Source organism: Diaporthe amygdali (genome assembly GCF_026229845.1).
Source record: "Diaporthe amygdali strain CAA958 chromosome Unknown NODE_11_length_1138210_cov_64_948100, whole genome shotgun sequence".
Taxonomy (NCBI): Eukaryota; Fungi; Ascomycota; class Sordariomycetes; order Diaporthales; family Diaporthaceae; genus Diaporthe; species Diaporthe amygdali.
The window spans coordinates 322,776-349,739 of NW_026517031.1; the positions used below are offsets into that span (position 1 = coordinate 322,776).

General features: G+C 54.1%; 6 protein-coding genes across 6 annotated transcripts; 3 read left to right on the forward strand and 3 right to left on the reverse strand.

Annotated features, from left to right (window-relative positions):
- Positions 1 to 1,219: 1,219 nt before the first annotated feature.
- J7T55_014374 (uncharacterized protein) lies at positions 1,220 to 6,083 on the forward strand (the record flags this gene model as incomplete). The annotated part of the gene is made up of 3 exons (XM_053142364.1): positions 1,220 to 1,521; positions 1,584 to 4,522; positions 4,720 to 6,083. The coding sequence occupies 3 exons, from the start codon at positions 1,220 to 1,222 to the stop codon at positions 6,081 to 6,083; spliced, it is 4,605 nt and encodes a 1,534-aa protein (XP_052994564.1).
- A 1,264-nt stretch (positions 6,084 to 7,347) lies between these two features.
- On the forward strand, positions 7,348 to 8,001 carry J7T55_014375 (uncharacterized protein; the record flags this gene model as incomplete). The annotated part of the gene is made up of 1 exon (XM_053142365.1): positions 7,348 to 8,001. One exon carries the CDS (start codon positions 7,348 to 7,350, stop codon positions 7,999 to 8,001), a length of 654 nt encoding a protein of 217 aa, XP_052994565.1.
- A 4,339-nt stretch (positions 8,002 to 12,340) lies between these two features.
- Positions 12,341 to 13,986, reverse strand: J7T55_014376 (romatic-l-amino-acid decarboxylase; the record flags this gene model as incomplete). Its single annotated transcript, XM_053142366.1, has 2 exons — positions 12,341 to 13,869; positions 13,938 to 13,986. 2 exons carry the CDS (start codon positions 13,984 to 13,986, stop codon positions 12,341 to 12,343), a joined length of 1,578 nt encoding a protein of 525 aa, XP_052994566.1.
- Positions 13,987 to 15,362: 1,376 nt separating this feature from the next.
- On the reverse strand, positions 15,363 to 17,645 carry J7T55_014377 (multispanning membrane; the record flags this gene model as incomplete). The annotated part of the gene is made up of 3 exons (XM_053142367.1): positions 15,363 to 15,381; positions 15,435 to 17,484; positions 17,561 to 17,645. The coding sequence occupies 3 exons, from the start codon at positions 17,643 to 17,645 to the stop codon at positions 15,363 to 15,365; spliced, it is 2,154 nt and encodes a 717-aa protein (XP_052994567.1).
- A 3,174-nt stretch (positions 17,646 to 20,819) lies between these two features.
- On the reverse strand, positions 20,820 to 22,406 carry J7T55_014378 (rrestin domain-containing protein; the record flags this gene model as incomplete). Its single annotated transcript, XM_053142368.1, has 1 exon — positions 20,820 to 22,406. The coding sequence occupies one exon, from the start codon at positions 22,404 to 22,406 to the stop codon at positions 20,820 to 20,822; it is 1,587 nt and encodes a 528-aa protein (XP_052994568.1).
- Positions 22,407 to 26,030: 3,624 nt separating this feature from the next.
- J7T55_014379 (uncharacterized protein) lies at positions 26,031 to 26,694 on the forward strand (the record flags this gene model as incomplete). Its single annotated transcript, XM_053142369.1, has 3 exons — positions 26,031 to 26,096; positions 26,176 to 26,379; positions 26,647 to 26,694. 3 exons carry the CDS (start codon positions 26,031 to 26,033, stop codon positions 26,692 to 26,694), a joined length of 318 nt encoding a protein of 105 aa, XP_052994569.1.
- Positions 26,695 to 26,964: the final 270 nt, after the last annotated feature.

Below are 26,964 nucleotides of genomic sequence, written 5' to 3' on the forward strand. Positions count from 1 at the left end.
TTGCAATTGCAGTTTTACCATGACCCACTGGGGGGATGCCCTCTTATCTAGGAGGATCGGGTGTAGAGGACAGTGCGCCGTTCCGACGGTGCTATGTTGTTTCTAGAACCTCGTCTCGGCGACGGGGACTGGGAGATCACTGAGGCTGGGCGAGATGGCAGTAAGCAGTAGCAATAGATAGGGCAGGGATCCGAATCCTGACGACTGCACGCAATATCACCCGTGACTCAAGCCCATGTCGAGGTTGAGGTCGAGAACGAGGGTCGGCTCTGCTTTCTGTCGAGCACCCAACTCCGACCTCCGTATTGGTAGACTACACCGCCCAACGGCCCGGCACACTCGGCATGCATATGCAGGCTACCTTTTTTCTTTGCACGACATGCATAGGCGTCGATGACGCTGGCCCCGGGCTAGGTTGACGTTGATGGCGGGCGAGGGACTCGCAATACGGAATTAACGAGTCTAGGTTGGCAGAGTGGGGGTGAGACGTCGTTACAAGCATTGGCGAGGCTCCAAACAGGCAGGCTAAGGCTGGCTGTGGCTTGAGACGGTCCCATGCGTATTCCTTTGCATATCAATTAACGGGACTGAGTGGGAGGCGGCAGGCGGGTAGGCTAATTGTGATGGTTTGAGTACTTGTGCAGGAGAGTGCCGTCTGACTGCAGCAATACGGTATCCATAGGAGTCTACGTGCGTGTTGCGTCTGCCTTGAGCAGTGGCCACGCGAGACATGTCAGACAAAAGAACAGAATAGAGTAGAAGATGCCGGTATCCGGGTTCTATTCTGTACTCTACCGCGGTAGACCGCAGACAGCAGTCTAGTCTAGTAAGTGGGTACCGTCGGCTAAAAGGTGCTTCCAATGTTCCGACGTGCCCGCCCATTGCTGAGGTGGTCATAGCTCCCCGCCATAGTCTACATCCTAGGGAAATTTTGCTGTGGATCGTGCCTGACAGCAAAAAACAACACCAAGGCAACATTTTGCTCTTCGCTCCCTTCCCACAAACAACAACCACACCGCGAGCGCTGGCAAAGAGCTCAACTTCCGGTGGCCTCACGCGACCACGGCCTATCTCAACCGTGATCATCTCTCGGTCTCGCTCATGAGTCGATGAGGTGCTCTGTCCCTCACAGCCAGCGCCATCCAATCGGCGTTGCGGCCTTCATCATGTGCTGCACCTAGTTGGCCAAGTCTGAGCTTCATTGTCCACCAGGAACAAGATGGAGTCTCTGAATGCTACGACCACCGCCGTCACATCGGCTCTGTCTACCGCAGCCGGTGCCGGCTCCATCAATGCCCCCAACCCGGCACTGTCGTCCGTCATGACACGCGCCAATGATGTCGTCGTCACCCACGGCTCGTTCTCGTGGATAGGCCTGATCGCGAGGCTGATCCTCTGGATACTGCAGCTGCTGTCCACAATCATCTACTTCGCCCTCAAGCTTACCACCATATCTATTCCCACTCTTCTTTTCAATCTGTTTTCCACCAGCCTGACGTTTACCATGAATGCCACGACCATGTACGCCGGTTTCCCCGCCTCTCGCAAATTCTTCCTTGACTGCGTGCTAACCTCAAAATTAGAATGATAATAATAGCGTTGATATTTTCCGGAATCAGCTGGGTTGTTCGGTATCGTTACCTGAACATGTACTCCCGGCTCCCACCAGAGCCTCAGAGAAAGGAACCCGAGGTGGAGCTCTTCCCTGACACACATGAGGATGGCATCAAGTCCGGCCTGGCCAATTACTTGGACGAGTTTTTGAGCGCCATCAAGATCTTTGGCTACTTGGAGAGGCCCGTCTTCCATGAGTTGACTCGCAGCATGCAGACAAGGAAGCTGATTGCAGGCGAGACCCTGAACCTCGAAGACGAGCAAGGCTTTTGCCTAGTCGTCGATGGCCTTGTTGAGATCTTTGTCAAGTCTGCGAGAGGAGGCAGAAGTGCATCCGGTATCAGCGGCGGCAGCGAAGGCTCGTGGGACTCGGTCAGTGATGTCGAAGATGGGGAAATGCACCGCCCCGGCCAGCAGCGATATCAGCTTCTCACCGAAGTGCGGAATGGCGCGCCCATGTCCTCACTATTCACGATCATGTCTCTCTTCACCGAAGATGTCAAGCTACGGCATGCCGATGACGAGCCACCCTTGCCTGATACAGCCGCATCCCACGATGGCCATTCCAGGTTCCCCTCGGCTGCTGGTCTAGAGAAGCCCAACGAGATACCCGTCTCTTTTCCTAGTACCCCGATGTCAGAAGGTCCATCAACTAGTCGAGGTGTTCGGCTTCAGGATCCTGCTAACCTGCAGCCTGGCGGTGGCACTTTGCCGCGGGTCCCACACATGTCACTCGACGATAGTACTCCTCCCACTCAACACTATCCTCAGCATCATCAGCTTCAGGCCAGGCCAGGGATCAAGCGTGTTGGAACCAGCTCGGTTCATCCAGATGTGATTGCGAGGGCATCCGTGGATACCACGATCGCCATCATCCCGGCTAGTGCTTTCCGACGCTTGATTCGCGTCTATCCCAAGGCAACCTCCCACATCGTACACTTGATCCTGTCTCGCTTCCAACGGGTCACCCTCGCAACGGCTTTCAGCTATTTGGGCTTAGGTGGTGAAGTGCTGCAGACCGAGAAGAACATGATCAAGTATACCGTTTCTCAGCTGCCGAATCAGTTGAGAGGAGACCCGCTAGAGCGTCTCAAGGAGAAATTCAAACGAGAACGCGAGCGGATCGGAGAACGGGAGGCTGGGAAAGGCATCGCACTTCACAACTCTGTGGCGGCAGGTCGCCGCCGTAGATCCTCGACAGGCCTGCGGAAAGAGGCTGTGTTGCAAGCTATGAAGGGCTCCGTGGTTACTTCGACCATATCCCCGCCTGAGGAGCGCAGTTCAATCGATGTGCCCAGTCCGGGCGATCTTCTGGCTAATATCCAGCACGCACGGGGTGGAGGCCGCTCATCACGACAGCTATCTGCTCCACGTCATGACTCCACCAACCCCTCTGAAGGACAGCAGAAGGAAGGGATGTCACCTTTGGCAGAGAGGACATTCAATCCCTTTGCAAGCCAGCGAATATCTCTCGGGAAGAGGGAGCAAGTTGACGAGGACAACGTTTTCCGCGAGTCCATTTTAGAATGCATGTTCAAGGCTATCGGTCTAGAGGCGAATGGCACAGCATCTCGGGGAACCGATTCGGTAGAAGCCTCACCGAGGCTTGTTTCATTCGACCAGCGACGCCACAAGGCAATATTCTCGAACAACGCATTTGGCTTCATGGATCCGTTTGATGCATCAGTTGATGGCGACACCGAGTCGGTGACCTCGAGTGGCCTGGCGCCGCACGCCTCACCTAGTCCTCACGCTCTCGCTCAAGACATGAAGCACGAATTGGAAATCGTCTTCTTCCCGAAAGGATCTGTACTTGTCGAGCAGGGAGAAAGGAATCCTGGATTGTACTATGTCATTGATGGTTTCCTGGACATGTGCGCGTCCTGCGAGGAAAAGCCTAGGGATATCTTGCACAGTTCTGGTGAGGGCACGACCGACGAATCAGATGAATTTTCTGCTCGCCGCCGCGCGGGAACGTCCGCCTCAGAGTTCTCAGCGCCAGACTTTGGCCAGGGTGGTTCTGATGCCCGTAAGAAGGGTGCTGTCCGGAAAAGCGTTGCGCTGATTAAACCAGGGGGTTTGGCCGGCTACGTCGGGACTGTGTCTTCCTACCGATCGTTCATTGACGTTGTCGCGAAAACGGACGTCTATGTTGGCTTCCTCCCCCGCGCATCCCTGGAAAGAATAGTGGACAAATATCCCATCGTGCTGCTGACAATGGCCAAGAGGCTGACAAGTCTGTTGCCACGGCTGATCCTCCATATTGACTTCGCTCTGGAGTGGCTGTCGGTCAATGCCGGTCAGGTCATCTTCCATGGGGGCGACGAAAGTGACGCCATTTACCTTGTGCTCAACGGCCGGCTGCGTCTGGTTGAAGATCGCAAAGATGGCGGAGTGTCTGTTAGAGCGGAATACGGCCAAGGCGAGAGCGTCGGGGAGCTCGAGGTCTTGACGGAGTCGGCTCGAACTGGAACCCTCCACGCCATCCGAGACACAGAAATCGTCAAGTTTCCTCGCACACTGTTCAACAGCTTGGCACAAGAACACCCAAGTATCACCATCAAGATCTCCAAGATGATCGCGTCGAAAATGCGCGCCCTTGTTGACGATCCTGTGATATCAAAAGACGGCTGGAGCCGAACGACAGTCAACAAAAGCTCGTCCACGCTCAACCTGCGAACTGTCGCGGTCCTTCCCGTGACTGCAGGAGTGCCCGTGGTTGATTTTGGGAACCGCCTTATGTCTGCGCTTCAGCAAGTCGGCACTCGTAACGGCGCTACAGTCCTGAACCAATCGGCCATTCTCAACCACCTGGGAAAGCACGCCTTCAACAGAATGGGAAGGTTAAGGCTATCCCAATACCTGGCAGACCTAGAGGAGAAGTTCGGTCTCGTTGTGTACGTTGCAGGTAAGCATAACAACCATTCTCTTGACATCGATCAACTTCCATTTTGCGTTATGATGAGAAATCCACAGTCCAAAGGCCAGCCAGCCAGTGATGGTTAACATTAACTCTAATTTTTTCCTGAACACAACAAACACACATTCATTATTCACTTTGTCCGCGCCGTATTTGACATTTACTGACAATTACGATGTGACCAGATACCAATGTCAATTCTGCTTGGACCCAGACCTGTATAACACAGGCCGACTGTATTCTGCTAGTTGGTCTGGCAGAGGGGTCACCTGAAGTTGGAGAGTACGAACGCTTCATGCTGGGTCAGAAATCCACCGCACAGAAGATCCTGGTCTTGCTGCATGCTGAGAGATACGCTGTATCTGGTATGACGAGAGCCTGGCTGAAGAACAGAGTATGGATCAATGGTGGGCACTTCCACGTGCAAATGGACATCGGGCGCGAGAACCTGCCCCTTCACCCTCGGGCCAAGCGCCTTGGTCTCAACATCAAAGAGCGGGTACAAACACTCCAAGCTGAAATCCAGAAGTACACATCGAGGAAGGTTCGCTACAGCCCTGTCTATGCACCAGACGCGCCTTTTAAGGGTGACTTCCACCGCCTGGCAAGACGATTGTGTGGCAGATCGGTTGGCCTTGTCCTTGGTGGTGGAGGAGCTCGAGGGATCGCGCACGTTGGCATTATCCGAGCGTTGGAGGAAGCTGGCATTCCAATTGATATTGTGGGTGGCACGTCTATAGGTTCCTTGGTTGGTGGCCTCTATGCTCGACATGCAGACGTGGTGCCTATCCTAGGACTGGCAAAGAAATTTTCCGGCCGCATGGGCAGCAAATGGAGGTTTGCGCTGGATCTCACTTATCCGTCGGCTTCCTATACAACTGGACACGAGTTCAATCGGGGTATTTTCAAGATATTCGAGAAGACGCTGATTGAGGACTTCTGGTTGGAATTCTACTGCAACACGACCAACATCAGCAAGAGTCGAGCGGAGATCCACACCAGCGGTTATGCATGGCGGTATATTCGGGCATCAATGTCTCTTGCAGGTCTTCTCCCGCCCCTCTGCGATGAGGGCAGCATGCTGTTGGATGGTGGCTACATCGACAATCTGACGGTGTCGCACATGAAGTCACTGGGAGTGGATACAATTTTCGCTGTAGACGTTGGGTCTCTCGACGATAACACCCCGCAGTCATTCGGCGACACGCTCTCAGGCGCGTGGGCGTTCTGGAACAGGTGGAACCCATTTTCCTCAACGCCGAACCCGCCAACACTGGCAGAGATCCAGGCGCGTCTTGCGTATGTGTCGAGCGTCGATGCCCTGGAACGGGCGAAGAATCTGCCCGGGTGCATCTACATGCGGCCGCCGATCGACGACTATGGCACGCTCGACTTTGGGAAATTCGACGAGATCTCACAACTAGGCTATAGATACGGGCAGGACTTCCTGCAGGGCCTCAGAGAGAAGGGCTTGTTGCCGCTCAAGGAGGAGAGGGAGGCCAAGGAGGCGCTGAGGAGGACCATGGCGCCCAGGAGAGCGAGTATTTAGAAATGCATTTCGGAACTGAAGCTCCAGACCACGTGCCTGTCCAAAGGCTGATTGACTGACCCTGGATTCCGGGTGCACATTTTAAGCGTTGACGCATGTGGGTGCACAAGGCAGGTCAGGCGGCCACCGTACCAGGTAACCGACTGGCTCGTCAAACCCGTGGAGATACCCGAGATCAGAAAAGCTTGGCTGGCAGCATCAGACAGCATTTTCGGGTCTCACAGAATCGAGGATATGCAGAACGTACCTGATCCTTCCCGCTCGCGTGTTTGGGCGTACTTGTGTAAGTGTCTGTGTTTGCGTTTGCTCACGTGTGCCTGGATGGGCGCTATCCTCTCGATTCTCATCGATTCGCCCCAGAGATGCAGCGAAACGCATCGTTGCTGATCTGGGTACGTCATCTCATTCCTGGCCCCTGGTAAGGTGGTCAGGAGGCTGGGCTGGCCGGCCGGCTGGGCTTTGGCTGGCTAGGAGGCGGCCCTGGCCACTCAGCACCATTTATCGTGGGAAAACTGTGGGGTTCACCGCCTCCCGGCTCACCACACACCTGGAGGCTAGACCGTCGTCCATCATGCAGCGGCTATACCGGTGACATCACCCGCTTCCAGACCAACGCAGCTCTCCCTTCCCAAGACCCCGTGGACCCCCGTACTTATTAGCGAGCCTGCGAGCCTAGCAAGCCTAGCTCGTCCTCTGGGGCTAATGGCTGAGGAGAGGGAACGTCCGATCGTTGGTCCACGCTTGTCTCTCTTTGAGACTAGCAAGCGACGGGTCGGGATCGTTGACGGGCGGGATTGTGTTTGGCTTGTCTCTGCTTCTCCCCTCCTGGGTTAGGCCCCGGGGATTCGGGCATGGGTTCGTGAGGATATAAGCCATGTGGCTGCCTCCTCTTGCTGTATGGGCTAGTGCTCCTGGATGATAGCCACATCAACGCTGGAATTTGGATTGATCCATATAAATCAACAAGTTCCATTCCACGAACTCGAAAAAAACATTTCATTTCCACTTTTAGTAATACTCTGTGTTGAGCGAGTTTACTTCATTCGCCACACCACGTCAAGGCCTAAGCACGTCTGAGCACGTTTCCTCACCGAAATTCCACAGCCACAGCGACTCCACTCACCTGCCCGCTCACCTTGAACTAAGCGGCGTCTATATCTACTTTAACCTCACAAAACGAAGAGGGCCAGCAGGGAGAAAGAGGAAGGAAGAAAGGAAGAGAGAGAAACCCCGAAACAGCCACCAGGCCAAACTCCCAAAGAAGATGGTCAAAGCAAAAGACTTGCTCCCGCCGGACCCGCGGCCGTCGAAGGCCCATCCGGAGATGCGCGCGCGGCGCAAGCAGCTGGAGAAGGAGCACGGGTACGGCTGGGTGCCGCCGGTGGTGCTTGGGCTGCTGGGGCTGACGCTGGCGTACGACGTCACGAAGGACGTGGAAAAGTACGAGAACATGAAGACCGACGGGGAGCAGAAGGGCGGCGGCGACGACAATGACGGAGAGGAGGCGCGGAGGCGCAGGAGGCAGCGGCGGCGCGAGGAGCTGCGGTCGCGGTCGCACCGCCGGCACGGGGGCCGGGGCGAGTATGACGAGCGGGATAGCTGGGAGGGGGAGGACGGTGGTGAGGACTCGAGGAGAGGGGGCAGTGATAGGGGGAGAAGGGAGAAGGATCGGGATGGGGGCTTGAGCCGGGCGGACCGCCTTGAGAAGGGCGAGGGCGGGCCGTGGGATCGCGATCGGGAGCGGGAGAGGGACCGCCGGAGGGGGAGCGTGTATGACCCGGCCGACTATGATGAGGACAGGTATCGTCGTCGTGGGAGAGACGGTGGTGATGATTATTATGATTATGAACGGGGCAGAAGGGCAGTTGAAGAGCGTAGGGGCCGGCCCAGGATGAGGAGGCACTCTAGTGATTGGTGAGGCATCAGTTTGTATCGCTAGTTGGTATACAATGTCATCACACCTTCAATGACGAACAGCATCGGCCTAAATTCCCCATCTGGTCAAGGATGGTAGAACATATTCTAGCATCTCGGCATGAGCCGCGGGACTAGGCATCTGATTAAACATAACAGAACCACGAGCCAGTCAACTTGCACCGCTGACTCGGGGCATCTGTTTTATGTATTATAATAGCACATTATGGTCCCTTATTCCAGTACGATGAATCCCATAGATCTCAGCAAAAATGACTCGCACTTAAAATGCTGGTTCCATAGTGGATTTATGACCATCGTGTTGATTCGACCCCCTTGGGCCTGAATCAGCCTGGGTGGGGGAGGTGAATCGTACAGCAAACAAGCAAGGCCCGTGTTCCCACACGGCTGTGTTTCATTGCAAAGCGTACATACATATACATATAAGACGACGGGCTTCCACCGGCAGCTGGTTAAGAAGCTCGTACGATTTATCTTCTCTTTATAATATTAAGAATACCCTAATCAACAAAAGCCAACATGCGTCTTACATATATTGTTCTGACTGTCCAGGCGGCCGTCCTCGCCCACGCACAGTGTGACGATCTCTTCATCAGCCAGGGCGGGTCTGCTTTTGGCAACTGCCTCAACTGGTGCTTCGATACCAACACGAGCCAACCGCAGTCTGTCGTCGACAACTGCCGCAAGGAGAAGTGTGGAGACTGCCCCCATTAGTGGCGAGAAGCATGTGAATCTCGGGTACAGACCGGTAAGCACTTAGAAATTGGCGGCCGCGCGAGATGGTACTCGCTGACAGTTACAGATATTGGTCATTTTATGGCTTTGTTGGAAGCATCAAATGGCGTTCAGACTATCTAGTGGTCGTGGATCGAGTAGGACAGGTATGAGACACATTCGTGAGGCAGAGGGGCCAACAAAAAATCTGAAAGGGCGTTTTTGCGACATTGGCTCACAAGGGCTCGCGCCAGGTCTTGATAGAGACGACCCTGGCTTTACAAATCGTAGCCTCAGACTTGCTTTTGATGTTCAGAATCAGGTGTAGATACAAATCATCAGCTCTAAATAAAGATATTTCACATAAATCATTCAAGCCCAAAATATCATTCAAGCCCAAAATTTCGTGATTTTTATATCTGGATCACGAATTTCTAAATAGTTAATACACAAGTCTATTATATCGTTGAATATATAGTGATGAGACAATGTTGTGGCATTCACATTATGGCTGCAGACTATTTCCTCTTCAGAAGTCAGAATTCCAGAACGCCCTCTGCAATGCAATGTAATCCTATATGGCTGTACCGTCACAGAAGTAGGGCTCTGGTTGTCAATTACCCAACCATGAGCCAGGCACCTTACAACACTGACTCTGGAGATTCCCTTAAAAATTCCAAAACATCCATGACACCATGAGAAAGTTATTTTTGACGAACCCACTGACCACGCCGGCGCTGAAGTCGCAGCTCACAGTCACTGTTCTCCTGTCCAGCCTGGGGAAGACATTTGGAAGCTCACTCGTCACCTGTTTTACTACCCACTGCATCCAAGAATGTTACCAAGGCAATCAATAGCGCACCTGAGGCAGAGAATTAGTATCTCGTCCACAAAATAGTAATGGCTCGGGGGGGGGGGGGCAAGAGGATGAAGGCACCAGAGAATAGTATGAAGCCACTCACTTGCTGTAACAATAAAGCTCCCTACAGTGAATCCTGTTTGGACGCTCGTTTGAATATCTGCATCATAGACGCGAACAGCCACGATCGGCCAGATAACGCAGCACAGGAATCCTAAAAGAACCGGCACCGTCACGATAGAGCCCGCAGCTGCGCTGCCCCAGACGCTAACGAAGTTCAAGCAGCACAGCTTGGCAGTTCCCTGTTCAGTAATTACTCCTCTTTCGACCAGGTCTTGTGTCCTGGAGTTGCCTTCCAGGTGGTCGTGGTTAAACAGCAGATGCACATTACGATTCCCCTCGGTACGGCCCAGGTCCATCACCGAGACACGCTTGCCGACGACGTTGCCTTCTAATATCTTCTCGCTGTAAGTGAAGGTCCAGAGCATCATCTGATGCTAAAAAATGGAGCACTTGCCTCTGATATTTCGACTCTTCCGAGTGAGCGAACACTGAGCCCAGTGGTATTGATATGAGCCTTAGCAAAACTGTAGAAATAATTCAGGTGCGCGAGAAAGTTCTTATCGTCGAGGGTTTGAGGACATGGGACTTCCATCCTAACCCCATTGTCAATGCAGATTTCAAATGTCCGTAGGTTCCCGTCTTCATCTTTGAGGTGTCGTTGCCAGGCCTCGAGGGCATCTTGTTGGAAGTGATGGTCGTCTCCGAACACAAAGTACCAATTCCAAAACATATGCCACATCATTTTTCGGCGGGTAGCCGTCACTCTGTACCTGTCCGTAAACGTTTGGAAAGCATGAGTAAATGGTGATGGTGCGGTGATGGTCAGTCCATGGGTATTGAAGGAGCTTGGCAGAGTACCTGGAATTTGGGGCTCTGGAGGCTGAGGTCTTCGAGATACTGCTTGCTGCCCAGCTGCCTGATCGGACCCCCGTCCACAGATGATCGCTATCATCCGTAGTGATAAGTCTAGATTCAATTTCCAAAAGAAATCCAGAGCATCTGGCTCATCGCGGGCTAAGACTATCCGTGAGGGACGTGACCCTAAAACGACGTACAATACGATCGTTACAATGTCTGCATTCTTCAACATAGTAATCAAGATAATGATAACTCCAAGGATGAATCTCCAGAGAGTTCGATGTAGATAGCGAATTGGTTCATGGAATAGCCTTTCTGATGGGGGCGGGATAGGATGGCCCGTATATCTCTCAGCCCATTCAAAGAATGGAGATGAGTATGGCATAGTGTCTTTCGACCACTTCAGATTGAGGTGATATCCGGCTATAAAAACCATTCAAATCTGCAGCGGTAAAACTTTGAAAGCGGAGGACATTTAGACGGGACGAATCCAATATCTGCTATCCCAGGGTCAAGTGCTTCTGCAGGAGACTTTCTTTTGAGGCTGCCAATGTGGTGTCATGCGATGCTGCTGCCTAATTGTACCAACCGATATATGAGCGCAATCAGTAGCCTGATGGGCCACGATAAATTCTTTCACAGATTAAGGCAGTACTTGCCCCTAGACCAGTGAGACCCTTTTAGTTAACGTGCTTGCTCACCTCATACAATATGGCCTGTGTATAGCAGAAGAGCTTATCTTGTGTTTTGGATGACGAGTTCCAGACTTTGCGGGCGTCACTCGCGACGGGTTCAGCATCGGGTGCAGAATTATGCATCGTACTACTTGCAGTCAGCAGCTCTCTTTGACTTGGCCATGCCACAAGCGTCGATAGCCCCTGTTGTGCAACCACACTGTTAGCCGACATTGGTCTACGATTTCCCAAACTTGCCCCTAAAGGCATACAGCCTCAATCCCTGATTCCCTACTGATCTCGATGTGCCTCAACGTTGTCTTCAGGGCTGACAGACTTGGCTTATCTAAATAACTGCTCGACCTACAGCCTCGGCTGATTGTCACGCTAGTCCTGAATTTGCTCAACATAATCGAAAATTTGGCGAGGAAGCGAAATGTAATCCAAATAGTAATCTGGGCAAATCTTTCAGAATCTCAATTTTCTCCCCTGGAGTCAGCTAGCAATATCTAGCCGGAAGGTACAAGCACATCATCATCAAAGTACTGACGTGTAAAGAGAGAGAGAGAGAGTCCTCGTGGGGATAGACCATGTTCATATGGCAAAGGGACTTGAAAGGGCGCTTTCTTGCAAACTGTAAAATGCCAACCTTAGTTCCAATCCTCAATATATACAGAATATGGACTTTGCACATTGTTGAGCAAACCAACATCGCCCTATTTCAGATCCACTGCCCGGTCTATATACTTGATCCCTACGCGGCGCTCCTTGACCGAGTGTTTGAGTTCTCAACCATGAACGCACTCGACCTTTGCACATACGGAGTGCTAAGCATTGGAAGGGTGCAACCGAAATCAAGATCGTGAAATAAGAAGTCCGCGACAGACAAACAACGCAGCCGAACCTTATATGAAGTTCTGTCTCATGAGACAATCACATCTCTGGGGTGCGGTGAGGCATTGGTGCGCAGTTTCGAATATGGAATTAAGATAATCCTCGCTTGCTTCATCATGCTCGAGCAACCCACATTTACATCAAGGTGAGCATTCGCATCTAAGAGACCAGCACCGCATACATACCAGCTGAATCTTAAAGCCTATTCAAAATGTGCCCAAAAAGTCCAAGACATCTAATATCTCCCAACACCGCCCCGTCTAATTTCCCTTCACAACCCTCTCAGCAGTAGCAAGAATCAGCTCAAACGCCGCCTTGACATGCTGCTCCTCAGTCGTGATATTGCCCGTCATCACCCTGATGGCGAATTTCCCGTCAAGCACCGTGCTCGTCACCCACAGCTTGCCGGACCTGTTGACCTCCTCGTACAGCGCGCGGGTGAGCTCGCTCCTGCGCTCGTCGCTATCCACCCCTCGCGGCGCGAGCCGGAACACAGTCAGCGCGAACGCGGGGCCGGTCAGGATCTCAAAAAGGTCGGCCCGCTCCCGCAGCCAACCGGCGAACAGCTCGCCCTGGGCGACGCCGCGGCGGATGTAGCGCTGGAGGCCGGCGACGCCGTAGTTGCGGAGCACGAACCAGACCTTGAGGGAGCGGAAGCGCCGGCCCAGCGGGATCTGCCAGTTGCGGTAGTCGGTCACCAGGCCGCCGTCGCTGTACGTGTTGCGGTAGACGTGCAGCTCCGAGCTGAGCGCCTCCTCGAGCCACGCGCGGTTGCCCACGAAGACGCACGACGCGTCGAAGTTGGTCAGCAGCCACTTGTGCATGTTGAAGTTGAACGAGTGGAAGTGCGCCAGGTGCTGCACGCCCACCGCCTCCTGCGCCTCGGGTGTCACCAGCGCCGACCCCGCGTACGCCGCGTCGATGTGCACCCAGACCTCGCCCTTCCTCGCGGGCGGGATTCCACCCTCGCCGTTGGTGGTCGTGCCGTTGGTGGTTGTGCCGTTGGTGGTTGACCCACTGAACTTGGCCAGGACGTCCGCGATGGCGCCAAAGTCGTCCACGGCGCACGTGTCCGTCGTGCCGAGCGTGGCGGTTAGGAAGAAGGGCTCCAGTCCCTTGGCCCTGAGCCCCTCAAGGGTGGTCCTAAGGGCCTCGCCCGTCATGGCGAAATTAGTCTCGGCCGACACGGGCACGGCGGCATACCGCACACCCAGGATCTTGGCGGCCTTCTTGGTGGATGAGTGGGCGGCGGCGCTGCCCAGAGCCACCAGCCTGTTGCGCTTCCGCATGTCGAGGTCCTCGAGCTCCTCCTCGGAGACGGATCCGGGGGTGGGCAGGGTGTCGCGCAGGTACTTTTCGCGGGCGGCGACCATCATGGTCAGGACGGCCTCGCTGGCGGAGCCCTGAATGACGCCGCCGCCGCGGGTGGGGCCGGTCGAGTGGTATGCGGGCGGGAGGCCGATGATCTGAGCGACCCAGTCGAGCACGATGGTCTCGAGCTCGGTGACGGCGGGCGAGCAGATCCAGTTGAAGCAGGCGCCGGTGAAGGCGGCCGAGTACAGCTCGCCCAGCAGCGAGGGGTACGAGGCCGGGCAGGGGAAGAAGGCGAAGAAGTTGGGCGACTGCCAGTGCGTCAGGCCCGGCACGATCTTGCTGTCGAGGTCCTTGCGGATCACATCCCAAGCCTCGCCCTCTTGCGGCGGCGACTCGGGCAGCATCTTGCGCAGGTAGCCAGGCTCGACCTGCGAGACGACGCTGTGGTCTGTGATGTTCTCATAGTAGTCGACAACTGTGGCTGGTGTTAGTCTCCGTATCCCAAGCAAAGAGGCGGTGACGTCTTCGAGTTCGGCAACTCACTGTGGTCGATTGACGCCTTTGCGGCGTCCTTGAACTCCCGGCTGTCCATCTTTGTCGCTGATGGTAAATAGGACTAGGAATGCTCTGACTATGTAAAGTGTGTCGAGTCTGTATTCTAATTGAGGCTCAGAACTTCTGCTGGCTTCGAGAGTATCGGTCGGTGACACTTCTGCAGATACTCAGACCGACACCCGGCGATTCCTGCTGTTGGCACACAAGTACAAGTGTAGCAGACGGTGACTGCCGGCGATCTGAAGCGAACACAAACCTTTAAGAGTGCAGACTCAAGATACCAGTTGGTTGAGTATTGTCGTGCGCAATGGAGCATGAAAATGCAACTCACGACCGCCTCGTCCATCCCTTGCCCTGATTCGGCAAGTAAAGTGAGAACACTAGCGCAAGCACGACGTCCCTGTTAGAGCCAGACCGAGAAGGTTTGACTCGATGGGCCCACCTGCCGTCGCCCCGGCTTCCGGTGCCGGATCCGTCGTGGGGGGTTTCTGGAGCCGCAGCGCGCCATACACGCGTAGAACTATGTAAGCGGTTAATAGTTCAATAGAGCCTATATATTTATACTGCATAAATAAAGTCCTCGCGAATCGAACACATAATCAACCGACTCTCGTTTCGATGACATAAGGAGGATAAGTATCAGAAAGCCAGAAAATCAAGTGCAATTGGATGTGTTATAAGCTATATATGCGGACTCAGATTGGACTGCCGCACTCTAGAGCTTATGATCTATTTCTGAAGGCCTATCAACAACAGGCTTAGTCGTTTGACTATGCAATGTAAGGGTAACTGACCATACAGAGATTCACCAGCAGATTATTAAAAGACAAAGCTTACATCTCTTTGGACACAATTCTCAAGCCTGACCTCCTATTCGTCACAACACGCTCACCCACATATATAGACAGCCGAGGTCATGAGGTGATAACAGTCATTAGAGACTAGAAAGTATGTAAGAGGTATTCCAACTTTATACATCGTAACCCGACCCCGAGCATCGATAAGAAAGTCTAGACAAATATTCGCAACCCTCGCTCGCCCTTGAAAACCCAACCCAAGAAAGTGCCTTCCCGGCTCCAATTCCCTGTCCCATTGAAAACGCCTTCGCGCATCATACCTACCACCGGACCTCCTCGAAACTACTACCACATGTCGTCGATAGTCGCCAATTGGGAGCAAAGCAGCCCCCATCTGTCAGCCCAGGCTATCATCCGAAAAGCCCTCCAAAAAATAATAATAGAAAACGCCAGCTTCGGATTCATTTCGCGCCAAAGGAAGAATCCTGCAGTGTGAACGCCAGGTCTGATGCAGTCAAGCGCACTCATTATCAATAGTCTCAATTCTTCACGATGCTCGTGTCGCGCGTCTCTCATAGGTTAGGAGGTCGCTAAAGCAATACACATCTCTGCCCGCTCAATCGGCTTTGATCGCACTGTGGAACAGTTAGTCAACAACCCAGAAACCACATATATCGAGCACACTCACCCATATATCCTCCTCACAAAAGCGTAGGCGCTCAGGAAGCCAACCGTGCCCGTGAGGAGCCCGTACACCAAGCAAGCCATAAAGCTGTAGGTAAAGAACAGCATCGAGCTCACGAATCCTGTGATGTGCAGCTTCATGAAATAGTACCAGATACAGTACACAAACACCCACACCGAGCTCGCTCCACCTACGAGGAACGACTGCCACCACCAGTTGTAATTCTCGCTGCACAGCTGCACGTAGACGGTCACAACGGTGGTCTCAGCGACCGTTACGATGAGGATAAGCGAGACAACGGAGAGGAAGCCGAAGACATAGTAGTAGCCGGACTTATCCTGCCAGACAGATTGGAAGACGAACAGCAGCTCGATGAAGATGACAGCGAAGGGGATGAGGCCTGCAAGCAAAATCGACCGCGTGCGCTTGATGTACCATGCTTGTCGAGGTATTTGTCGGGGAATGAGGCTCGTCTTCGTAGGATGCTCCCACGCTCCGCCGCGGTTGTAGCCATATCGCGAGCCGACGTAGACGAGGGGAAGCTGGATGAACAGCCACAGGAGCAACAGGGCGACCAAGGTTCCGAATGGAATGGCAGTGCTTGAGGCCTGAGCCCAAACAAACAGATTCAGGATGAAGATGAGACCGAAAGCCAGGCCGGGGAAGAGCAGTGCCGTCACCATCGAATTGCGCAGGAAATCTTGCCCATCGAAGGTCTTGTACACCCGAGCCGAATAATAGCCAGAGAACAGACCGGCAAAGACAAACAGGCCGACGCCAAAGCTGATGAATCCGCCCCGGAGGCTGGGGTTCAGAATGCCCAGCGCACTCAGCAGTACAAGTCCCACAGCCATGAAAAGAAGTTGGACGCCAGATCCGACCATGGGAGCAAGAATCCAGCCATATTGTGGCGCCCGGAAGACATCAGCGTGTAGCAATTTCCAGCCCGTGACGTCCTCAAGAGCTTCATCTTCGGAAGAAACATCGGCATCGTTGTCGTCGCCGTCCTGGTCGAGCAAGCCGAGCGCCTTCTTCTCAGACAACCTTGGCGTTCGCGGGCCGCTGCCTCTTTTGAGCTTGAGCTTGCCCTCTTCAGCACGAGCGTCCTTGTAGCCCTTGATCTCGGTCCTAATCGTTTTGGCCATGATAATCAACACGATGCCAGTGAGCAGACCGCAGATGATGAAGGAGTTGACGATGGCCAGCCAGTGGATCCGGGAGCCCTCCTCTTGGTTGACAAAGTAGAGATCCCAGCGCGTCTTCCACTCGACCGTGTTATCCTCGCGAAAATAGACCGAGTACGTGTAGGGGATAGTCATCCTCGCGTCGTCGTCAAGGTCCTCGATCTCGGGCTGATACGATGACTGCGAGTAGAGCTCGTTGGCAGCGTCGGACACTGTTTTGTTGGGGGCCATGTACAGCTCGAAGCTTTGCTCAATGTTCTGCAGATCGGCGGGGCACCCGTCCTTGTTCCTCCTGTTGGCAGACCCGATGCTCTTGGGGTAGACCTCGAAGCCCACAATGACCTTCTCTCCCCTCTCGCCGGCCTTTCCAGGCGCGTTGCGATAGCGAACAACGATGGTATGATGGTTGTTTAGGAAGTAGCGAGGCCTGCCGGAAGATGTGTCTGTGAACCCCAGCTTGAATCCAGCGGCGTAGTATTTACGCGTCTTGTCGACGGTCACGAAGCTCGTTGCCCCCGGAAGGTTGTCCACGATCCATTCGACCACATAGCCGTCGCGGACAAGCTCTCTCGCCCACTTGACGTCTCGTCTGGTAACCTCCCTGTTGCACAGCATGTTGCACTCATTGTCCTTCATCATTGACAACTCGAGGTCGGAAATGACGATTCGGTCGCCGCGCAGGACCTCTCCCAGGTTCAGGGAGATGCTCTGGCCACTGAGCAGCCCCGCGCCCGGGCGGTGGTGACCGGTAGGAGGGCAGACGAAGGGGAGGTCGTAGTAGGCATATTGCAATTGAGTGTTGTCTGAGTATGCTTTGTTGACCATTAAGGGAATATTCTCATTTTGGCTGTATGATTTTATGGACCAGCCTGTTGGGAACAGCGGAATGTCAGCAGAAAGGGACTATGGCGAGACAGGCGCAGCAGTTAGTACTGGGCAACGCACCGGGAATATAGAAGGCATCGATTTGACACCAGAGCAAGGTCCAGAGGAGCACTCTGAGCAACCCTGATCTCGCTGTCGTTGCCATTGTAGCTGTGCGTCTTCTCTGCGATGTGGTCCGGGTCTGAAGCTATGCTAACGCAAAGCCTTGGACGAGAAGACGGCGCGAGGGTGGGGCGGTAAGCAATGGCAAGTGGCGTGTCTCAGAGCGGGAGGAATTGCAGGTTTGAGTCTGTCTCGAGCGAGTTCAACACAGCAAAACCACTGGCGCAAGTCGCAAGCCAAGGCACACACAGACGGGTTGAGATATCGATTCGGCCGGGAATTACTCCGCGATGCGCATTGACTCGACAGTGGGGGAATTGCACGGCAGGCGAGGTCGGGAATAAGGCCGTGGGACTGGCAAGACTTGTGGTGGTGGTGGTGGTGACGACAGCCCGGAGATAGGTGCAGGCAGGAAGGCGTGTCCGGCAGCGGTGGTGTGCTGCTGTCTCCGCGACCAGGTGGGACGGCCGTGACCCAAGCAGGCAGACGTTTGCAGCGAGAAGTGGTGGTTGTGAACGAGTGTAATTGGACCAGAGGTCCGGGGCAATATGTGGCTCAAGGCTGCGTTATTGGGTCAGTTGCCGCTGATGCTGATGCGGATGCTGATGCTGATCTGATGCGGATGCTGGCGGTGTTGCTGGTGCTGAGTCCGAAGTCTGTCAGTGAAGAAGACTTTAAAATCTGACTGAAGACGTCAGATGAGGTTTATTGACTGGGTTTCTGGGTTCCTGGGTTCCGGACAAAGGTGGGCTGTTGCTGTTGCGGACAGCAAATGGGGCAATTGGGTTTGCTGGGTGGAGGAGAGGAGGAGGCAGAAGAAGAAGGGGAGAAGATTGGGCAATCAAGCCAGCAAATCTGTCTATCAAGCAGGTAATCAACCAGTCAATCAATCAACCCATGAATCAAATCCACTGGCCAGACTCCCCTTAATCGTGGTATCTTCCCAAGCGATGCCAAGGAAGGACAGTCAGACAGCAACATGGGGGTGGACGGCGACCGACCGCCCGCCGACAAACATTCGAGATGCAGGCCTGCAAGCATCCAAGTCTGGGTCTGCTGGTCTGCTGGTCTACCTGTCTACCAACCCCTCCCCAGCTCCTCAGGCCTGAGATCCCGGCCCATGGGCCCCTGATTGGAGCGAGCCAGGTCGTATAAGTCGATAAGAGCGGGTCGTCTCTGCACCTGCGCTGCATCTTGCTGCAGACTGCTGCAGACTGCAAGTGTGCATGGTCGCATTATGTGGACGTCGCAGCGGACTCAACCTTATTAACACACCCACCCATTCGCCAGTTCTCCATCTCAACCTCGTCTGCTATGCCGTACTAGACTATCTAATCGATCTGGTCTTTGTCCGTCGTCTCAACAACTTTGACGCCCTCCCACCCACGGCATATAGCACGCTCTAGAGAAGAGGACCCAGCAAAGAGAGAGATCGACATCAAACACTCTCATATGACAGATGGAATATGATAGCCCACCCAAGACTCCCTGCAAAGTGACCCCGACTCCGTTGGCAACCTGCAGCACTGTGACATTGAGCCAGACCCGCCCGCCTCCCCCACACTCATTTCTCATCTCACTCCCTCCCTGGCCCCCCTTTTCTTTTTCTTTGGCCCTTCTCCTCTTGCGTCCATGTCCTAGCAGACGGGATCACAGCAGCGGAGAAGCAAAGAAGTGACCCTGCAGAGCCGAGGCGAATGACTAGACGCTCTGAGACCTGTGGCACCTCCTGAAAATCGTCGCCGTCGTCATTTTCGTCAGCAGAAGAAGCATTTAGCAACTCCAGCATAACAAGCCACGAGTAAGTGGCGTGGCTCGGACACCCAGGATTGCGTGTCCTCTGTCCGGTTTGAAGCGTCCCTCATTGGTCTGCTAGTATACGGATTGGACTGCCTATGCAGTACACACGGACACAGCATCTGCGGCCCGAGAACTGGTCTTGTTGCTAGGACGCGCTTGTTTTGTCCCTCAAGAAATTCTCCTGTTTCCCAACAGCCTCCAACAAGCGTGTCGTGCGCAACCAGACCGCATACTGTGCGCAAGTGCCAAGGCACAATAGTCTTCGAGATGATGTCCCACTGCAGAAAATATCGTAGGAGGTGTTTCAACGACGGGTCCCCACTGTCGAGATCCCACTGCCGACCAAGTGCCGTGTAGATCTCACTGTCGACGTGAACATCTGTCCACCGTCCAGCCCTACTGGAAGACCTGAAAGGCAAGGTCTGGTGATTTCCAACCAGACTGGAGGCCATTGACTGATGCGATACTCGACAACCACCATCGACTTCCCACTACTCCACGGTAGAGATGGAAGATCACCGATCAGCCCAAGGATGAACAGTACATCAGTCAATCGGCCAGCCCACAACCCGCGAGCCAAGACCCAAGAGATCCGGAACCCCGGATATCAGTGGAGAGATCTCGCGGGTTGACCCATGCTTTTACTTTTAGCATGAGTCTCATTTTGCACAAGTAGCCAGCACCGCCTCAAAAATTCTGGGGTTCGGATTGCGAATAGTGTCTTCTTTGCATGACGCCTCCCGTTTCTCACTCTCTCCACAGCTGAAGACGGTTTTCTAGAGCCGCGCACTCATTCACGGACTGTAGCACCAAGTGACGACAGCACGCATGCATGCCGGTCTACTGGCCTACAGAATGATCACCGAGTTGTGCTGCACAGCACAAGTGTGCCCACTTATTCTGAGGAGAGTCCTGTCTGACAGCATACGCCATACGTAATGGTTGGTCTCAGAAACTCCCCATGTTGGTTGTCAAGCATGTGCGAGTCTCCCTTCTCCGATCGTGATGATGATAATCCGAAAATCGTAACAAGGCTACTATTCTCATGGTTGTGTAGTCATCGCGATTGGCACATTGCTGCGCACTCGTTTTAAAATTAAAAGGTATGATATCTTTTCGATTACCCAAGGTACACATTGCATCCTATATTTTGCCCGAAAGAGGATGCCCAAAGACCAAAGCATCGCACTGCATCACACAATACCCAGGCAAGGAAACACAAACGCCAGGCTTCTTTCTGTCCGGCAGCCACCGGATCCATTCCGTGGGGCCAACACACCCGAGCACGAGGGTATCAAAAAGTGCAAAAACCGAGTCCAAAGGAGCAATCTGGTGCAATCGTCTCTCCAAAACCTCCAAATTCCGTAGGGAAAAAAGGGAATGAAAATGGCAAAGACCCAATCCGATCTTCGGCCCATCACCTAGCCCCATACCCGGGCAGCACGCTCGTCTCCTGGAACGCAATCTCAGGCACGCTCAGCACCCGCGGCCGGAAGAACTCATCCACAGCCGCCTCCTCGACCGCGTCCTCGAAGCTGGGGAGCGCCTCGCCCTCAATCGCCCCTCCCGGGCCCATCGCCCTTTCGGGCTCGACTCCGACCTGCAGAGGCAGGTCCAGCGACACGGTGGTGCTGCCGCCCGCGCTCGCCGCCACCTGCAGCGACACGTGCAGCGTGTAGACGCGCGACGCGATGCACGAGTGGAACGTCGGCACGAAGAACTTCTTGCCCGTCGGCAGGCGCGCCACCGGCACGTGCATGGCGGTGGTGTGGTACACGGGGGAGCTGCGCGGCCGCCGCGGGGGCGAGGACGCCTGCTGCTGTTTCGAGGGCCGCACGAGGTTCGCGATCGTGATGGACTTGCGCCGCGGCCGCTGCTGCTGGCGCTGGCGCTCCTCCTCGTCCGCGTCGTCCTCCGATGCCGTGTTCTCCGGCGCCGTGTCGGTGAAGTAGCCCGAGTCGCGGCGGGCCTGGTACGTGAGCCAGGTCGGCTTCTCGAGCGGGGTGGTGGCGGGGAGGTTGACGGATGTGGAGTAGACGCCGCGCCGGTCCGAGACGCCGGCCTTGTTGAAGTCGCCCATGTTCGGCGGGCAGCCGATGGGGCCTGCTGAGAAGTAGGTGTGGGCGGTGATCTTGGACGAGATGCCTGTGATCTTCGGCGGCGGGGTGTCTGCGGACACGGGCTCGAACCTCAGGTCGATCTGGGCGGCCGTGCCGGTCGAGACCTGCCCGTCGGGCCGGAGCATGATGGCCCTGGGCTGCTCCGCCGAGGCGGTAAACTTGCCCAGCTTTGCGGACAGCAGATTCTTGCGTATTGCTTTCGTCTTGGTCATGCAGTACAGCCGGTCACTCTTGCTGATGCTAAGCGGGGCGTCCTCGGGGAAGGTGGGGAGGACCTGGATCGACTTGATGGTTTCCATGATCTTGGTTGGGCGTGCCTGCAGCTCCGGCTGTTTCCAGACCCGAGCTCTGATGGTGTACTCTATGTCGGCCATCTGCGGAGACAGGTCGTCCTTCTCCCAGTTTCCCCTGGCCCAGGAGCCCATCGAAGGTGGCAGACACAGGTGCTGGCGCTTGACGTGCTCAGACTCGACCTTGTGCGTGCAGGCGCCGATGGTGAGGAAGTTGGGCAGCACGAAGTGGAATGGGACGCTCAATGTCCTCGAGCTCTCGAGGACTCGCGGGACGGGATAAACAGACTCTGAAATGGGCATGACCAGCTTCAGGAAAGTGTAAGTAGATTCGTGGGGGGCACTGTAGCCATCTGTCTTCGTCTTGGCAGAGCCGACCATGATAATCTCGACGCTATCGAACCGCACGTCCCTCTGGGTGGTGATGGTGACATCTCCAGAAACGACAGAAGACGAGGTGTACGTCTTGGTCTTGAAGTGGTTCTTCAGGTTGATCTGGATGTCGGACTTGGGAAATCCCAGCTTCCTGGCGTGGGCCGACAGCGTGGAGCTGGCCTCGCTCGAGCTGGTCGACATGCTTGTTCTCGCAGGCATGTTGGTGGAAAGGAAGATCTTATCAATGGACATCCGCGGGGGGAGAGAGGTGTGACGGGACAGTATGGACGCCTGTGGGGATGAATGATTACTGAGCCAACGTAGAAACGTCGCACAGCAGTAGGCTTATCTTGTCAATCAGAGGTCATGTAGGCCTCAGGAGACAACTTGATTTGATAGGGTGTCTGGGATCATTCAATATACTGCGTATAAAAGAAATGGTCTCTTGGAAACCCTGTCTGAGATGCTGCCAATGGCCGGGACAGCATCTTCAAACGGTGACAACGGCTGACGCTGAGCTTTATACAACGGGCCGGGTGCAGGAGGTTCGAACGCAATTGCGCATGAAACAAGGGAGAGCAGAAGGAGCTGACATATGGTGACGATTCTTGACTGGATTGGAAATGAAAGAAAGTTCAGAATATCTGAGTCATTCCGACGTAGGATAAGTGTCCGATATCCCTAACGGTAAGGGGACGCGAGACGGAGGGGCAGATTGGGCAGCCCTGACCTGGAGCAAACACCGGTGGTCCACTCCGCACAGTCTGGGGGAGCATGTTGTGTGGAGGGCGTTGGTAGCTTATTTATTAGTTCAGCCCGCTGGTCGAACCACTGGCGCGGCACCATGTCCAGAAGATGGTGTGGGAGGATCGATCACTTGTTGTGGATTGAAGGGCGTCTGCCGACCCGAATATGGACTGACAAGGCGTCTCATTCGTCTGCAGCATGTGGCCAAGGTGATGACCCCGGGCCGGGTGAGACTGTGAGCATGAGCGGCGAGTACGGATATCTAGACCTACCAGATCCAGATCCAGATCAGATCCAGATCCGTCTCTTCTGAAACCAATTTGTGAGGCATCATAGATAATCTCTGTTGAGCTCATCATCTACTTTGATAGCTGTGCTGCTTATCGCATGCGGATATCTGCAGGGCCCCAAGGACACAAAAAAAAAAGAGGTTGACGCCCTGCCGTTCGTCGAAAGGCGTGCACGGTCAAGACCAAGGTTCTCGTTCCTCCAATTCACAAAGCAATCCCTGCACTTGCGCCAGTGGATCTCCGGACGGTGGATCATAAACCCCAACATGGGAAAACTGGACAGGCAGGGATCGACGCCCCAGTTCGCCCATGCCAGCCATGCTCAGGAGGACAAGTCTAGGCCTTTCAGTCTGACAAGAAGGGAGGACAGCTCAACTTGCAGCGAGTCCCAGCTGGGCTGCCCTGACCGACCCGCGGCACGGGGCACGTGTCGACAGAGGAGACGTAGGCGGTTGGCGCAACATTGGCGATGGGATGATACAACATGGCGTCTTGTGGTGCCAGTCAGCCAGGTCCCCATTGATCCTTTGGCTCGACATGACCTGGCTTGGTGGTGCAATTACCAACAGAAATTGCATCGTCTTCCATCAAACCTGGGAAACAATGGGAAGCAGAGCTAGTTCTTGCGCAATTGCGTGTGGCAGCAGGACGCTTGCATGCATAATCAATGAGTTACGTGAGCAACCGATTTCAAACAGTCGCAGCCGGGAGCAAATACTGTATAACAGTACCAATCTTTGGGCGCTTAGTTCCGCCGGTGACGGACCTTGCATGTGCGGATTCAACTTACACGCGCAAGGTCTCATGGCGGATGACCAAAACGGCAACTCTGACATTGTATCTCCACAGTTTACCTAACAAACGCCTGACTGCTCGGCGATATCCAGTTCCAGACCTACAAGCCAACCTGCTGAAGGACCAGAGCCAAGGAGCTTGCTCGTGTCCAGCTTCAACACCTGCTCAATACTTATGTAGTCTACATTGTCTACAGAAAATATGAAGTGCCAGTGCAATGGATTGACACGGAGTTCGGCTACCGATATCGCAGTCCCGAGAGCCGAACAAAGTCGGTACGGCAGCACCTACGAATGTGCGGCCCAGGGCCACTTTCCCCGTGTCTTCACATGTGCGTGCGGCACGGTATCACCATGGAAAATCTCGATAGATCCCATCCTTCATGAATCCGGGTCTGCTCGCTTGCAGCTGGCCCATGACTAAGTGTGTCAGCCCGCGGCCGCCTCTAGGCGAGCAAGTGCCAGGTGTACCTGCCAACATCGTGGGACGACACCCACTTATACAGTCCAGGATCAAGCTGCAAGCCAGCGCCCGAATCCAAGGACCCAAGTGTGTCGAGCACCCAGCATGCGCAACTGAGCAGCAACAATCTGCGATCGCACGTCGATCTTCCAAGCAGCCCGCAGTTCGCCCTAAGGCGGTATGGCAGCGTGGCAGCGAAAGTTTCACCCGGTGGTGCATGGATCCAAGCACTTGAGCACATTGGCTAGTGTCATCAGCAGGAGAAAGAGAAAAAAAACTACCAGGGCTGTCGTATGCGGCTATTCCTCCCGTTAGGGGTTCCCGAGTTGCTGGGACCACCGCCGCGCCAAGCTAACAAGGGGTAAGAATGACTCTATGGAGATGCTACAGCGTGGGCTGGAATATTTGAATACTGTGCTCGCCTCCCGACCAATCCCACAAAATCCAGCCAGGATCTTTTAGATTTTCACTTCTTCCTTTGGAGTTTGTGCTATACCTCTAAAGGTGTCCAGCGCGTGATGGTGCCCACATGCCTGCATTCCTCCTCTGCGTTGGACTTGGCCTAGTAACGCACGTGGGTTGGTAATGTGCTCCAACCTCAAGCTGAACTTTGGAGTGCGGGAGCTGCAAGTGTAAATTGCCGTGAAACTATCTCAAAGGATGGTCTCCTGGATTACAAACTACATTGTGTGTGGGACATCTTTGTTCCAGCCTCAGATCCCGTCCCGTCCAACGATCTTCACGATGTATACCTGTTATGAATGTTTTCAATCTAGGACTAGGTCTCCATGGATTCAGTTTCATTCGAAGCACCTCGTGCAATTTCGATGAAAATGACAGTATTACGCAATTGAAGGTTGGTGATTGATCATTACAATTTGTCAAGAACTTGGACAACTTGGCGGCAGTAATCCGATTTGCTCAATGTGTTGTCAGAGTCCACGACATGGCTCCTATCTTTTGGAGAATTTTACAGAAGAGGAAGCCAGGGAAGGGAAACAAAAGTAAAGAACAACCTGTGACAAAAAGGAGAGTGAAGGAGGGCACAAGAAGAAAAATGGGCTTGACGGCAGTAGATGTGGACACTTCTCGCAACGAGGCGGCCCAACATATTCCCCATTTATGAACTTGATTCACGAATTGGATTGACACAATACGGCATAGACGAGTACTCTAAAGATAATCATTCTGATGATGATGATGATGCCCACGAATGTTGAATTCCTGACCAACAACTCAAATTTTGGGAGCCTAGAAGCATATTTGACGCATGCCGCCCGGAACATTTGTCCAGAACTCCCTCCATATACCACATAGACTGGTAGTACCTTGATATTACTGGGCTTTCGTAGTTTGATAAGACTTAGATCATAGAGTCTCTATTCGCGTGAATTACGGTGCTGTGCTCACTTGTGCCCTCGACAGCTCACCAGCATCTTCACCTCTGACTGGTGCCACCAGAACACCTAAAACACATCGCGCTTTCTTCGCTCTACCTCCATACCCAAATCATCACACCGGAACCCTGTTGCAAATATCGGCCAGGCAAATGCATATTCTCTTCCGGGAAAAGAAAACCCCCGTCAATGGTCTGTCCCAGGTCGCGGGCGAGCGGGTAAAACAAACAGATATGACTCACAACACAAACACCGACCCCTTCCCCTGGCCACGGGCACCCACACCGTTCCCACGAGGGCCCTGTTGGACAACTCAGCAAGGTCATCCGCTCCAGCGCCGCGGGCATCTCCGCGGGTATCCCCCGGACCATGAACCAGGAAACCGCAAGTGACGAAGGAGGAGCTCCTCCAGCTGGTGCCGTCCGCCCACAAGTCCCGTGCACCCGTGCACTCGTCGCCGCAAGGGCGCGCCCGGGCTGGGTTCTCTTGTGGGGCCAATGTGTGAGTAGCGATGTTATATGACGTGATGCCCTTCCCGAAAGAATTGCGCATGCATCGTAGTTGGTATCGTGACCAAGTCATGGCTGACCGGACGGGGCTAGCCGTCTTCCATCCCAGTAATATCTAGGTAGGGCATTGAATGGCATACATACTTCGCGAATAGCTTTCGCACGCCATTCATGCTTAGGAGCATGAGTTTCGTTTTCGTTGCGGCCATGATCAGGACCGGCGAGCGCTGGAAGTGGCCGAACTGATTTGGTCTTTCAGAACACTGTACGAGACATCATCTTGTCTGTCGTCTTCAAGGCGACATGATTGAGATAAAAAACACATAAATTCGCCCAGGAGCAAGACCTCGTAGAACAACGGCACATTCTCTTCATCCTATTGGGACTGAGTAGCATATCTTCTCTAGTGGATTCATCTGTCGCGTCTGAGATGGCCGACCTGCAGAATGAGACTCTTGGTTGCGACCTACGACTCATCTACCTCGTCGCAATTGAAATACAAAACACGACCTGTATTCGTTCATATGGCTACTCTGTATTAAGTCTTCCTGAATCCGACACTCGCCATCCTCCTGCT